The sequence below is a fragment of the Alternaria triticimaculans genome (assembly GCF_023758025.1).
Source record: "Alternaria triticimaculans strain BMP 0046 chromosome Unknown scaffold_4, whole genome shotgun sequence".
NCBI classification, from domain to species: Eukaryota; Fungi; Ascomycota; class Dothideomycetes; order Pleosporales; family Pleosporaceae; genus Alternaria; species Alternaria triticimaculans.
In genome coordinates, this window is record NW_026055961.1 from 824,557 (window position 1) to 841,350 (window position 16,794).

The 16,794-nt window shown below is 29.6% G+C and overlaps 1 protein-coding gene across 1 annotated transcript; it reads left to right on the top strand.

The window, feature by feature from the left end:
* Positions 1-13,491: 13,491 nt before the first annotated feature.
* Positions 13,492-16,734, top strand: J4E78_003844 (uncharacterized protein; the record flags this gene model as incomplete). Its single annotated transcript, XM_049364478.1, has 3 exons — positions 13,492-13,573; positions 13,655-16,454; positions 16,506-16,734. The coding sequence occupies 3 exons, from the start codon at positions 13,492-13,494 to the stop codon at positions 16,732-16,734; spliced, it is 3,111 nt and encodes a 1,036-aa protein (XP_049223556.1).
* Between the last annotated feature and the right edge of the window lie 60 nt (positions 16,735-16,794).

The following is a 16,794-nucleotide window of genomic DNA, read 5'->3' on the forward strand; positions in this document are numbered from 1 at the left end:
AGATAAATAGTTTTACTATAGATTAGACCTAGTATAGTTTCTCTACTAGCTATATATATATAATATAAGTAAGAGAAGAACTCTAAATAAAAAGACTTTACTAACTTAGCGTAAGAATACTAAGAGAGTTAGTATATATAAAGTAGGCTAAGTATAATTACTATATAAATTTCTATAGTAACTATACTATAATACCTATAGTAGTAACGTAGGCGTAGAAAGTTAAATAGAACTAAGATAGATCTTATAGTTAGAGGTACTAAATAAAGTAGAAGAAAGTGTATTAGTAGCTAGAGAGATAGCTACGCTATTTTATTATTTCTAAAGCTAAGACACTATAATAAAGTAGATTAGAACTAGGTTAGAACTAAGTTAGAACTAAGTTAGAATCTAGTTAGTGTATTAGCGCTATATACTAAAGCTAGGTAATTACCTAGGTAATTACTAAAGGTTCTAACCTAGTTCTAACCTAGTTCTAACCTAGTTCTAACCTAGTTCTAATCTAGTTCTAACCTAGTTAGAACCTTACTACACTACTATTATAGTATTTATAATATAGTATAATAGTAAGACTATCTATAAATACTATAACTCTAAAAAGTTATCTAAGTTTAAACTACGCTAATAAACCTTTACTAACTACTCTAGTAACTTCTAAGTATTAACTAGCTTCTATTATTATAGTACTACGCGCTACTTCTCTAATACTATATACTACTCTTTTAGTACTATCTTACGCTTATAAAGCTTTAACGTAGTAATTATAGTAGTATTAGTCTTTACTTAGTTTTAACTAAGAACGTTTTAAAATAGCTAGTATTATAAAAGTAAAATAGAGTTCTATTATAATAGCGCACTAGAGAAACTCTATATAAATAGTATTATAGATAGTACTATAAATAGACTATATCTATTTAGTAGAAGTTAACTAAGTTAAAAGTAGTATTTACCTATTTTATAGTTCTACTATATATTCTTTAGTTACCTTTAAGTTAAAATCTAGCTATAAGCTAAAGCTACTATACTAGCTAGATCTAGTACTATATTTATAGCTATAACTATAGCTATACAAAACACTCTAGAATCTAAATCTAGACTAAAATAAATCTACGCTAGCGCTAAAGATTAGTATTTAAATTACTTTAGTAAACGTAGTGTAGAATCTATTACTTTAACTATAGAATCTAGACTAAGATAAATCTATACTAGCGCTAGAGGTTAGTATTTAGATTACTCTAGTAGATATTATATAGAACCTCTTACTTTAACTATAAAATAGAAAAAATATAGTTTTATTATTAGTTTTATTATTACTTAGTTCTATCTCTTTATAGCGTTATCTATTCTTACGCTTATTCTTCTTAATACGCTCTATAATAATTAGTAACTAGGTATAGTTTAAGTTAGATTAGAGATAGTACTTTAATTAGTAATATTTATAGCTATATAATTACTAATACTAGTCTTAGACTACGTAGAAGTAACGCTCTATTTATTATACGCGTTAAACTAATAGATATTATTAAGATTTACTTTCTTACTACTAGAACTAATTAGTAGAGTATAGTCTTAGTCTAGTCTAGTATAATCTACTCTAGAACTACTTTTAATAGTATTACTACTCTACTTTATAAGTTTATTCTAAAATTATTCTACTTACTATAGTTACTAGTATAGGTCTAACACTAGTTCTATATATAGTTTAGTATTCTTAAATAGATAAGATATATACTAGTAGTATATACTAAATACTTATTATTAAACTAGTTTATAAGTAGAGTATTAAAGTACTAGTTTATAATAGTTAGATTAAGAGGTAACTAAGATATATTCTAATATATCTTTTACTACGTAAATAAACTCTCTATATTTATTCTTAGTTTTATATTTAGTAAGATTAAGCGCAAATTTATTTAGACTTAACTAAGTCTAATCTTCTAATCTAGTTATTTCTTATATCTTTCTTTTTAGATAAATATAATAGAATATAACTATATAGAAAATATAGTATCTCTATATTTAGCTATTATTATACTTACTAGTAAGATAGTTTCTAAAGCCTATATATATAAGTACACTAAGAATAATCTAGCACTAGAAATATAAACTTAGTAGCTATTTAGTATATATATTTATATATACTAGTTTAAACCTAGTTCTATTTTTATAGTACTAATATATAATAAAGTCTACGCTTTCTATTTTAGTAAATATCTACTTAAATATCTTTTTATAAGACTTAGTAGTTTTATTATTTATAAAGGCGTAATATAGCGTATAAACTAGTATATATTATTAGTATATACTTAGTTATATTATAGAGAAACTAATACTTATTAGTACTATATATATAAATAGTAAATATAACCTCTTATATAGAAGCTTAATATACCTACTTAAAGCTTATATTAATAAATAATTAGTAGTACGTACTATTCTTAATAGAAGTAAGTTAAGACTAGAAAAAGTAGACTATAAGAAGATTATAGCTATTTTAATAGAAATATTTAATATACTACGTTATATTAGCTAGAATTAGACTAAAATCTATTTTATACTTATAGAATTACGTTTATAAAGGTTAGTTATATACTTTAGCTATACGCTGTCTATATACTTACTAGCTTAGATTATAGTTAGTCTCTTCTTACGTATAATAGCCTATATTTAATTATAGTTTACTAGTAATATATATATATTAATAATAGACTTTTTACTATTCTTTATAAGCTAGTTAATAAGGTAAGAATTTTATAGAAAGGTTACTTTATAGAATTAGTCTTAGTATATTTCTAATATAGTATACGCGTATATACTTATACTTAATTTTAGATTATAAATTTATTATATAATCTTAGATAATTTAAAAGCTATTATTTAGAAAAGCTTAGATAGAGAAAGTAGTAGATAATTATAGATATTATAGAATATAAGCGCTATATATAGATATCTCTTAGTTTCTACTAGAATAAATATATAGAAATAGTGTATATAGAGTCTATATAATAGATACCTCTTAGAGAATAGATAGAGTTTCTAGGCTTCTTAAAAGTAGTTAACTACTAGATATAGTTAGATTTATCTTAGTATAGTCTATAATATATATATAGTATTACTTTTTATTACTACTATTTTACTAAACTATTATACACTTAGCTAGAAGTATAGCTTACTAATTCTTACTAAACTAATTACGTAAAAATATAATTTCTAGGTAGTAATATAGATTAATCTTACTAATTTAGTGCTCTTTATAGCGTATACTAGATATATACTAGTTAATATAGACTATATACTAGACTAGATTAGAATTTAGTATCTATAGTTATTAGTATAGACTTAGTAAGATCTATTAGATATAGAGGTAAGAGATATAATAGATAGTAACTAAGACTTATTATACGTATATGTAAATTATCTTTTTGTAGTATTATAAAATAGTAGATAGTAGTATTATAGTTATAACTATAAACTTTACCTCTTTAGTAAGTCTTAATATAACCTAGATAATACCTAATACTATTAAATAATACTAAGATAAATTTTAAAACTATCTACTTATCTATATACTATATCTTAAAGTATAGAAATATTATTTTTAAGTCTAATCTAGCGTAAGATATTTCTAATATTATAATTATAATAAGAGTAAGATAAATCTTATACTACTAGACTTAACGCTATATATACTTTAACACTAGTATAGTTATAGATATAGTAATAGTACTCTATATTATAGAGTAATATATATTAAGTAAGATTCTTCTAAGTATTCTTATAGGTAGTATAATTAGTTTTCTATTATAAAAAAGTATAATACTATATATTCTATATTATAGTTAGCGTATATAGAAGAAACTAAAATAGTACTTATACTTTAGTAAGTGTAAGCGCGTCTTAGTAAGTTTTAATACCTAGAATATTAATAATATATACTATTCTATTTTTAGATATTCTAGAAAATATTAGCACTACTACTATTCTAAATATATAAGTTATAGTAATAGGTTTTATCTAAGAATTAGATTATTTTTACCTAGATATCTATATAATAGTCTTAGAACTAAACGTATACTACTAATATATAAAACTTAGCTAAGTTATATCTAAAGTTAATATACTATAGCGTTTTTAGAATTATTACTATTAAAAGAAGTATTAGACTTATCTAATAAGAGTAAAAGATCTAGTTCTAGTACCTAGTCTTATTAGACTAAATCTAGAAGTATTTACTTTATTAGCTACTTACTAGCTTTTCTTCTTTAGAATAATTAATTACGTTCTATATAGGTATTAGTAGCTCTAGTATTAATACGCTATTAGATACTTACTTAAAGTTAGAGTTTATCTTATTTTTAAGAATAGGTTTCTTTAGATAAGTTTAAATTAAGTTAAATTCTAATATAGCTTAACTTAATAACTCTATACCTAAATAAGATAGTATACTATTTATATAAATACGCTTATTTAATATAGATATAACTAAGGTAAATTACTTAGTTAAGGCTAGTATTATTATAAATAGACTATAAGACGTAATATCTAATCTATAGTTACGTAGTATAGACTAGCTCTAGCTTAACTAAAATAAGTCTTACTACTATAGTAATAAGAATATATAAAGTTTAAGTAACTAAGTAAAAAAGCTAAATTATAACTAAGATAAATTAAATACTAATAAGAGTAGTAAAGGTAAAAGTATAAGATAGTAAGCTACTAGATATAAAGGTACTACTTCTTAAAATATAAGTAGAGCTAGATATAATTACGCTAGGTATAGACCTAGTATATACTCTAATATTATTATAGTTTAGATACCTAGCTAAGTAGTCTATATATCTACTCTACCTATATATAGTCTTTATAGAGTAGATCTTTTTCTCTATACTATAATAACTTTTAAATTTAAATTAACTTAACTATCTAATCTTAATATAACTTTTATATATTATTATAGTCTTTAAATTATATTAGTAACTCTAGCGTAATTAACTAGGTTTATCTCTAGTAATCTTTAAAAACGTATAATTAATAATAATTAAGTACTTATATCTTACCTAATATATTAGCTATTACACTAAACGCTATAGCATTCTAGAATATAAATACCTAGACTCTATCTAACTAGATTACTAAGACTAGTTAAGAAATAACTTCTAAGTTTATACCTAAGCCTACTAGCGTTACACTATTCTCTCTACTAGTTACTAGTAGTAGTAGTAGTAGTAGTGTTCTCTTATACGCTACTTCTACTATATTCTCTACTACTTATACTCTAGATAGTAGTAGTAGCTTCTTAGGTAGCGCGTTTAACCTCTATGTATTCTTCTCTATACTCTTTCTAGCGTTCTTCTCTACGTTTACTTAGAATATCTAAGTAATAGAGACTACTATTAGTAGCTTTATTTCTCTAGTATTTCTTTAGTTACTTTACTTACGTAGAAACACTAACCTATATAGCGCTAGTAACTCTTTAGTTTTAGAATTATTTAATAATAACTTTAGTAATACTCTAAATTTTTTATACTAAAAGAACTTCTAATCTTAGAGTAAATACTTTCTTATTAACCTCTTAGAGAATAAAAACTCTACTAAGAACCTACTCTAGAAAGGTAATATAGTTATATACTATAAGAAAGTATTTTTTAACTCTAAGATTACTATATAGCGCTCTAAGTAGAATATCTACTATAACTTTTTTTTTATTCTACTCTTTTACCTTAAGCGTAATAGCGCTATATATAATACTAACTAGTTTATATTCTTCTAGAAGAATATTAATAATAGTAATACTAAGATAGAATAAGTATACTAGTTATTACACTTACCTTCTTTAACTACTAAGCTATCTATAGATACTATCTATAACGCTAATTCTACTTAATAACTATATAATAGCTATATAACTCTAAAACTAGAATTAGCTTATTATATTCTATTAGCTTATAAATATAGCTTAAATAGTAAAGAAACCTATATTAGTAACTTTAATAAAACCTTACTAGAGAACTATTCTAATTAGAAAGCTATCTACCTTCTTAATCTTATATTTAATACTATCTACGCTTTCTATAATAATATTAGCTAGTTTAGTATATATATTACTAAACTAAAGAAAGACCTTATTAATAAAAAGTTAGCTTACTAATAGTATAAGAAAGAAGTAGTTACTCTAGTATATAAGCTAGAGATTACTAAGAATAATGTTAAGAACTTAGATACTTATCTTATTAACTTTAAGAAATAACTCTATATTTTCTAGAGTAAGGCCTATAGTAACTAATAATATAATAAATAACGTGCTTACTAAAATATATAAAAGATTACTAAAGTTACTATCTATAAGAATAAGTATAAGAAGATATACTTTTAAAAGTATATAGACTATATAAAAGTTTATAAAAAGAACTACGTACTTTATAAGAAGATAGTAGATTAACCTAAGAATTCTAATAACTCTAACTCTAAAGACTTTAATAGTTCTCTACACTCTTTTTATAAAGCTTCTTACTAGTAGATAGATTCTAATTATACTAACTAAAGTCTAGTCTTTTCTACGCGCTAGACTACTTCTAACTTTACTACTTCTATTATCTATAACTCTAATTACTATTACACTAAGTAGCCTAAGCTTACTTTTTTTATAAGCTCTACTAGTACTAAGTCTAGCTAATATACTAAGTAGAAGCTAAATATTATAAGTTAGTTCTATGCCTATCTATACTTTTTTAAAAGTAATAATATAGAATAACTTAACTACCTTTATAATAAAGTTACTAATATTATCTAGAATAATATTAGTAATAGTTAGACTATCTCTAGTAAGAAGTTTATATTTTCTTAGTAAGTATAAAATATCTTAGATAAGTGCTATAGTTCTATAAATACCTATATTAACGCCTAACTCTTTTATAATAATAAAGCTACTATAAAGCTAGATAAGTTTATTAATATTTATCTAGCCTACTTTAAGTCTAGTATTATACTACTAAAGTAGAGTAATAAGAAGAAGCTCTTCTAGCTTACTAAGAAGCTCTCTACTACTTAGAGAAGTAAGGTAGAAACTCTTCTTAATAATAACTATTATAATAATAACTAGTAAGCTTTTAGTAAGAAGCTCTACTATATAGAGTAGCTATATTTTACTCTTTACTCTACTACTAGTTACTTAAACTCTAGTTATAGTAGTAATAGTAATAATAATAATAACTATAACACTACTAGTATTACTATTTCTAATACTACTACTAGTATAAACACGTATATATATTATATTATAGTAAATGTATATAAAACGTATACTTTTACTAAAACCTAAGTTCTCTCTAATATAGGCTATTACTATTAGTATTACTACTAAGACTATACTTCTAAGTCTAATAAAGCTTTTTATAAAAGTAAGTTTAAGCTTATATTTATAAAATATTTTCTAAAGGTCTTATAAGTATTAAATAATATCTATATAAAGAATAAAAAGCCTATTTCTAAAACTACTATCTAGATAAACTTAATATAAGATTCTACTTCTCTATTAAGCGCTAACACTACTATTAACTACTTAGAAAACTAGTTATCTCTAGTAATAGTTACCTCTAGAAACTCTATAAGTATAAGCTTTCTAATAAAGTAAAGAAGCTCTCTAGTATACTCTTAATAATTTTACTTATCTTATCTTCTACTATTTAAAACTATAATAATAAAGATAATAATAAACCTAACTTTACTCTAAAAGCTATTCTTAATTAGATTAAGCTCTTAGAAAAGCCTTTTAGGCTAGTAGTTTACGTCTCTAGTATTATAGCTACTACTATATATAGTAATATATATTTTCTTTTAGTTAGATAATAGTTAGTCTTTAAAGAAATTATATTCTCTTTATAATAACTTTTTACGTATATTAAAATTATAGATAATTTAGATTATACTTCTATTTTTATTAATAAAACTTACGCGCGTACCTACTATTATAATTTAATATCTCTATACACTTTTATAATACTAGAATTAGCTAATAGTATCTAGGTTACTAGTGTTATCTATATAACGTAGGTAAACGTCTTAATAGATAACTATAAGAAATAAGTTCTAGCCTATATTACTTAACTTAGTAGTGTCTAGCTTATACTAAGTATACTATAGTTCTAGATATATAACTCTTAGGTAAATTAGAACACTATAACTCTTATCTTTAATTCTAATTACTACCTCTAATAGTATATCTATAACTATAAGCTCTATACTATATAAAGTAGTAAGTATTATAAATATTCTTTTTTACTATCTTATAAACTTAAAAAGGCTTACTATTTAAAGGCTTCTTCTTTATCTAATATAGTAATAATCTCTAGTTAGGTAGCTTTTATCTTAGTAATACGTAGTAATAAGATATATCTTACTACTATAGAAGAAGTTAACTATTTATATAATATAACTAATTAGAAATAGTTTAATATCTAGGTATTACGTATAGCTAGAGCTAAGATTCTTTCTAAAGACTTTAATAAATTCTAGAATTAGATAGAGTATCTATTTATATCTAAGAATAAAATTCTAGCTAAGCTTTTATGTATCTTCTATTTCTTATATTCTAGGTTTAATCTAAGAGAGGCTAATAAAGTACCTCTCTAGAAAGATAAACTAGATTACTATATTAAAATTTAGCTTAACTCTAATACTAGTAAACTTTCTAAGCTCTTATCTTAGTGTCTACGTCTATTATTATATAATAAAGCTAAAGTAGTAAAGCTTTATATTAATAATATATTATAAAAGAGATATATTAAATATAGTACTTCTAAATAGGCTATACCTCTTCTTATTATATGTAAGCTTAGTAGTAGTATCTATATCTATATTAACTACTAAGAACTAAACGTATATACTATTAAAAACTATAATATACTACTACTTATTTATAATATACTTATAAAGCTCTCTAAAGCCTATTACTTTTCTAAAGTAAATATAATTATAGCCTTTAATAAGATATATATTAAGAAAAAGTATAAGTATCTTTCTATATTTATTATACTATATAGTTTCTACTAGTATATAGTAATACTCTTTAGTATATATAATAGTCTAGATACCTTCTAAGCGTATATTAATAATATACTATATAAGTATCTTAATAAATTCTATATAGTATATCTAGATAATATTATTATTTTTAGTAAGACTTTTAAGAAATATAAAGATTACCTTTTCTATATTATTACCTACCTCTCTAATACTAGCCTACCTATAGATATTCTAAAGTCTAAGTTTATAACTTAAGAGATTAAATTTCTTAGTTTAATTATTACTATAAATAGTGTTAAAATAAATTCTAATAAAGTTAGTATAATCTAAGACTAAACTCTACCTTATACTTTAAAAGACGTATAAGCTTTTTTAGAATTTACTAATTTCTATAAATACTTTATTTATAGATTCTTAGAGATTATAAAGCTTCTTATATATTTTACTTAAGAGAATTCTAAAGAATTCTAGATAATCTCTAATACTAAGCGCGTTTTTATAGTACTAAAGACAGCGTTCTATAGTAATATTATACTAGCTTACTTTAACTTAGACCTAAAGAGTATTCTTAAGATAGATACATCTAACTATATATATATAGTAGTACTATCTTAGATTTAAGCTAATAATAGTATAAGACTAGTAGTCTACCTATCTAAAAAGATAATATCTATAGAGTATAACTATAAAATTTATAATAAGAAGCTATTAGCTATTATAAAAGTATTTAAAGAGTAGTAACTAGAGCTTACTAGTGTATTAGACTTTATAGAAGTTCTTACTAATTATAGAAGGCTTAAATATTTTAGGTTTAAAAGATACCTAAATTAAAGATAAGCCTATTAGGCTAAGTTTCTAGAAGAGTTTAACTTTAAGGTTAAGTATTATTCTAGAAAATAAGGTATAAAACTTAATAGTCTTACTAAATAGATAAGTAATCTTCTAGTCTATGTATTTAATAATAGAGTATAATACTAGTATTAAACTTTTCTTAGTAACTACTAATAGAATAGAGAAAGCTATAAAGCTATTTAACTAGCTAAGCTCTACCTTACTAAAAGTAAGTATAATATTCTTTCTTTACTTTTATTTATTTAAGAAGCTAGTAAGAGCGCGTCTTTCTCTAGAATAGATATACTTTAGCTTACTTAACTTTTTCTTTATAAAGAATATAATCTATATAATAATATATCTAATATAGATAGTGTCTTTATATAAAAGCTTATAGATTAGCTCTACTCTCTTAATATCTATCTTACTACTATTTATAAGACGTTACTTAATAGTAACTAATATATTCTATATTATCTTATTATAGAAGAAGTAAGGCTAGAGCTTAGTAATATTAAAGCTAGTAATAATAGTAAGCTATTTATAAAAGATAATTAACTTATAGTACTCTTTAGTAAGAAGCTCTATACTTATATTATTAAAAATATCTATAACTCTCTTTCTAGAGGTTATAGTAGCTATACTACTATATACTAGTAAGTAAGTAAGTAGTATTATTAGTAAAGTATAACTAACACTATTACTTATTTTATAAACTACTATACTACTTACTAGTAATTTAAGACTAACTATAAAGCTAAATATAGCCTACTATATTTTCTTTTTATACTAGCTAAATACTAAAAGAATATCTTTATTAACTTTATTACTTTTCTACTTTTCTCTAAATAGTGTAAATAATCTTATTACTATATTATAGTTATTATTAACTACTTATTTAAAAAGAAGAAGTTTATAGCTATAGAAAATATAAAAGTGTCTATAGTTATTAATAAGTTTCTTAAGTATATATAGAGAGAGAAAAGTTACTCTAAGACCTTTATTAGTAACTAGAGCTAGTAGTTTATATTATACTTCTAAAGGTAACTTTATAACTATATTAGTATCTAGCTAAAGCTATTAACTTTATATTATCTAAAGACTAATAGCTAGACTAAGAATACTAATATAGATTTAAAATAGTATTTTTACTTTTATATTAATTACCTATAGAATAATTAAGTATAGTTACTACTTTTAGTAGAATTTAAGTCTAATTTAGTAGTAAGCTTAGTAACTAGAGTTTTTCTATTCTAGGCTACTAAGAGCTACTAGCTCTATAGTAGTTTAGAACTTATCTATATTACTAATATACTATCTACTATCTAAGTATAGTAGCGTAATACTAATATACTTATTACTTACTTTAAATAAATATAATAATTTCTATGTAATAAACTTACCTAGTTATATAAAAAGATACGTAAGTTTACTAATATTAATTAGTACTCTATACTCTACTTTAATATTAGTAACTAGGTACTTTTTAATATAAGATATATTAAAACTAAGTAACTAGTAAAGTTACTAAACTATAAGAATATAAAGCTATATTAGATTACTTATATAATAGATAATATAGCTTATAAATTAGATCTTCTAGCTAGCTTAAAGAGCTTATTCTCTACTTTCTACTTTTAGCTACTCTAAGTATATAAGAATAACGCTCTACCTAGTTAGCTATACGCTAGTAACGTTATATCTTCTAAAGTTTACTTTAATAATAAAGATAATACTAAATATACTATTATCTAGGTACTTAACTCTTATATGCGCTATATAATTAACTTATATACTAGTAAATAAAGTTATCTATAATATAAGGTAGAGTAGATTAGTAATAACTAGTTAGATAACTAGTAACTCTATTATAACTTATGTAGAAGTAAGAAGTTAGTATAGAACTTCTATAACTATAATTCTAGCTACCTAGAACCTTACGCTACTTTCTATAATTATAATAATAATAAGAAAATTATAGTTACTTTACTTTATTTATTAGACTTTATATACTTAAAAAGAACTAGCTAGTTATTTAATAATTACCTTAACTATAAAGCTCTTAAAGCCTATTAGATTACTAATTCTAATATATATCTCTATCTAACTTTAACTTTTATAAGTAGCTTAAGCTCTAATACTTATAATTTACTACTTTTATATAGTTAGTATTTCTCTAATAGTACTCTACTTAGCTTAAAGAGACTATAGTAAGTATCTTTATTAAGAAGCTTTTACTATTCTTACTAACTCTTTTAGTAACTTCTTATAAAAAGAGTTACTAGTTTTCTTTATTATATATACTTTATTAGGTACCTTATTAATATAAAGAACCTAAGACTTATAAAGTATTAAACTTATAGCTACTAAGCTAGTCTATATACTTAGTTAGAACTTTAAGTATTTTAGAAAGAGAATATATTATAGTTTAGATACCTAGCTAAGTAGTTTATATACCTACTCTACTTATATATAGTCTCTATAGAGTAGATCTTCTTTTCTATACTATAATAACTTTTAAATTTAAATTAACTTAACTATCTAATCTTAATATAACTTTTATAAATATAGAAGTGTTAATACTATATATATATATATACTAAGTATAAATAGAGAGTAGTAGTTATAGTAGGTTAGAACTAGGTTAGAACTAGGTTAGAACTAAGTTAGAACTAAGTTAGAACTAAGTTAGAATCTAGTTAGAACCTAGTTAGAACTAATAGCTAGTTAGTTTACTAAGTAGTAACTTAGTTTTATCTAACTTTATAAATAAAGGCTACATAGCTACTATAAGTAGTCTAGATATAATTAAAACTATAGCTTTACTTTCTAGATACTATTATAATATTAAATTATAACTAAGTTAACTTTTAGTTATAGTAATAAGCTAAGCTAATAGTAGTAAGCTATTATTTTATATAATATTAGCTTAATAATAAGAATAGCTATATAAGTATACTTATTATAATATAATATAGAACTATATAATAAAGCTAAGTACACTAAGATATAACTAAGTTAAATATAGTATATAAAGTGTTAGTAGAGTAATAAAAGTATAAAACTAAAAAGCTAGCTAACTTTAAAATTTCTAAAGTTAGCTTACTAGTATCTAATTTTATTTAATTAAAGGTTAGCTAACTAAAGTCTAGAGGTTAGCTAAACTACACTATTATCTTCTTGCTTTACGCGTCTTCGGACTTGCAGCGGGACATTCAGCACTAGTCTGTAAACGGATAAGATGGCAGCCTAGGATCGATCACGTGCTACCGTCTTCAGCACGCGACGCGTCTTCCCCACCCATATCACACCTGCATGACAAGCTTGCAGTGAATGTTGTACATTCCCGAGACAGTGTTGTACAGCAGACGCCGTTTGCGCACTTGTCTCTCCGAAGCCCTGCAATCCTTGCTTTTCTGCGACCTTGTCCCTGAATTTGCCACCTGAGGCGTGAACGCGCGACGGGCTATCGGCGCAAAAGGGCCAGGGGTATCTACCCTTCGACAATTAGTGCTTCTTGTCATCTCACCCCTCCGTCGAAGTTACAGTCTCTCGTTCAATCCGTTCATCAGTGTTCGCTGCGCGTTCCTCGATCTCTGTCGCATTTTCACTTGCTTTTCCTTTCACCAATTCATCATAATGGCGCCCCGGCGATCAACCCGCAAGTCGACTGGTGTCGCGAATGACGTCGCCACCGCACCTTCCCCAGCGCCGACAACTGGTATGTACAGGCTGACTTTGGCCTTCACTTTGGCTTAATAAGTGAATGCTGTGCATCATTCTTGCGCTAATGCGATTACAGCCCTGGTAGACTCCTCCCTGGCTGATAGTCGCCACAAACAGACGCGCCCTCGTACCTCTCGATCTTTCATCCCCGACTCTTCCGACCACGAGAGCGAAACCATCGAGCCCGAGGTGCCTCAATCATCCGCCAGCGCCCGCCGCGTGTTGAAAGAAGTTAGAGTCCCCGCCATGAAGTCCAAGAAGGCGCCCGCCACTCGCGGACGGCTAGCAGGGCTCAACGCGCAACAAGCAGGACAAGAGAGTTCAACCGCCTCACCTTCCCTGGAGAACTCAGACTACGAAACACCAGGAACCAGTATCTCGACCACGCCAGCTGCGTCAGTCAGTCGTGGCAAGAAGCCCGCCCGTAGTCGGCTGAACAACGCTACGACGCCTTCGCAGAGCACCTCATCCAAACGATCTCGCACCGCCGTGTCTGACTCCGAATCTGACTCCGAAAACTGGACGCTCGACATGGACGCTGAGATCGCTGCACAAATGCAGTTGGAGGACGATGAGGATGCGCCACACAGCAAGCGCCAGAAGATCGAGGACGAGGACGATGAGGACATGCTATCCGAGGATGAGCCCATCGCGCCTTCGCGTCGCAAGAAGGCGCCCTCATACATTGGCAAGGGCAAGGGCAAAGCCAAGGTCGAGGAGGTCTTCAGCGATGACGACGCAGATTCAATGACAGCTGTTCTGTCGTCAGCACCATCTTACAAAGGCAAGGGCAAAGGTAAGGCCAAGGCTCAGTCTTCAGCAAAGCGTGGTCGTCCTGCACGCTCTAGTGCGAAGAAGGCAACGTTCAAGGAAGAGGACTTTCTCGATGACGAGGAGTCTGACGGCGGCGAGTTTCGTCCTGATGATGTGGATGACGCCGAGTCTTTGCTTAACGATGTCGAGACACCAATGGCTAGCGACAGCGATGAAGAGCCTTTGATGACGACAAGTGACCGTCTGAAGAAGATTGCTGCGGCGCGCCAACCGAAAGCATCTGGAGGCCGGAAGAAGAAGCTCACCCGCGGCGACAAAGACGAAGCGACTGATCGTCGGGCGAGGTATGCGCACATCGCGGACAAGTGGGAGCGGAAGCGGGCCATGAACCGTGAACGAGCAGAGCAACAGCATCCAAAGCTGAAGACTATGTGGAAGACTTTGGAGGACATCCCCGTCCTGGAGGTTCAGCAGGCAGAGCAACCAGAGTCTATTACCCGACGATTGAAGCCATTTCAACTTGAGGGTCTTAGCTGGATGATTCGGCAGGAGAAGACTCACTACAAGGGTGGGCTGCTCGGAGATGAGATGGGTATGGGCAAGACTATCCAGGCTGTCTCCCTGATCATGTCCGATTACCCTGCAAAACAGCCGACGCTCGTATGTGTCCCGCCAGTCGCTCTGATGCAGTGGTCCAACGAAATCCGCGAGTACACAAACAACAAGCTCAAGGTTCTGGTATACCACGGCACGAACGCCAAGTGCAAGAAAATGTCGATCAAGGAGCTCAAGTCCTACGACGTAATCATGGTTTCGTACAACTCTCTGGAATCGCTGCATCGCAAGGAAACCAAAGGATGGTCCCGCGGTGAGGATATCGTCAAAGAGGCGTCACCACTCCACGCCATCCACTACCACCGCCTTATCCTGGACGAAGCGCATAGTATCAAGTCTCGCAACACCGGTGTAGCTAAGGCTTGCTTTGCGCTGACTGGTGACTACAAGTGGTGCTTGTCTGGCACGCCAGTCCAGAATCGCATCGGAGAGTTCTTCTCACTTCTTCGCTTCCTGGAAGTTCGTCCGTTTGCGGATTACTTCTGCCGTTCATGCAAGTGCGAGAAGCTGCATTGGGCCACCGACGATGACCATATGTGTGTTGCCTGCAACCACGGTGCTTCTGAGCACATCTCAGTGTTCAACCAGGAGCTGCTCAACCCAATCACTGGCGATGACCATAAGCTCCGCGAGGAGGCCCTAACAAAGCTTCACTTGATCACTGCTCGCATCATGTTACGACGTATGAAGCGCGATCATACAAACTCCATGGAGTTGCCGATGAAGGACATCATTATCCACCAAGAGTTCTTCAGTGAGGTGGAGCGCGACTTCTCAACCTCGATCATGTCGAACTCCGCCCGCAAGTTCGATACTTATGTTGCGCAGGGTGTCATGCTCAATAACTACGCCAACATCTTCGGTCTTATCATGCAGATGCGACAGGTCGCCAACCATCCCGATCTTTTGCTAAAGAAGAATGCGGCCGAAGGTGCTGGTAACGTCTACGTGTGCAATATCTGCGATGAGCCCGCCGAGGACGCAGTACGTTCTCACTGCCGTCACGAGTTCTGTCGCGCTTGCATCAAGGACTTCATGGAGACCTGTGAAGCCTCTGGTACGGATGCAGACTGTCCTCGATGCCACATCGCATTGTCTATCGACTTCGAACAGCCAGAGCTTGAGCAAGACGAGGACTCCGTCAAGAAGACGTCGATCATCAACCGCATCAAGATGGAGAACTGGACTTCTTCCACCAAAATTGAGATGTTGGTATACGGCCTCTACAAGCTTCGGAGCAAGAAGCAGACACTCAAGTCCATCGTCTTCAGTCAGTTCACGTCGATGTTGCAGCTCATTGAGTGGCGCCTGCGTCGTGCCGGTTTCAATACCGTCATGTTAGATGGCAGCATGACTCCTGCCCAGCGCCAGAAGAGCATCGATCACTTCATGACCAACCCGGATGTTGAGGTCTTCCTCGTCTCCCTCAAGGCTGGTGGCGTCGCTCTCAACCTTACTGAAGCGTCCAGGGTGTTCATCGTTGACCCGTAAGTAATAGTCTTTGCCACATTTTTCCACAGAACGCTAATGAGACGCAGGTGGTGGAACCCAGCAGCTGAGTGGCAGTCTGCCGACCGATGCCATCGTATCGGTCAACGTCGTCCTTGTGTGATCACTCGCCTCTGTATCGAGGACAGTGTAGAGTCGCGTATGGTCGCGCTGCAAGAGAAGAAGGCCGCTATGATTGCTGGTACCGTGAACAACGACAAGGTCGCCATGGACCGCCTCAGCCCTGAGGATTTGCAGTTCCTTTTCCGTGGTACCTAGTTGCAGAAGCAGTCACACGTCTTCACAGGAGTATAGATGACAGGGGTTTCGGGTTGTCGC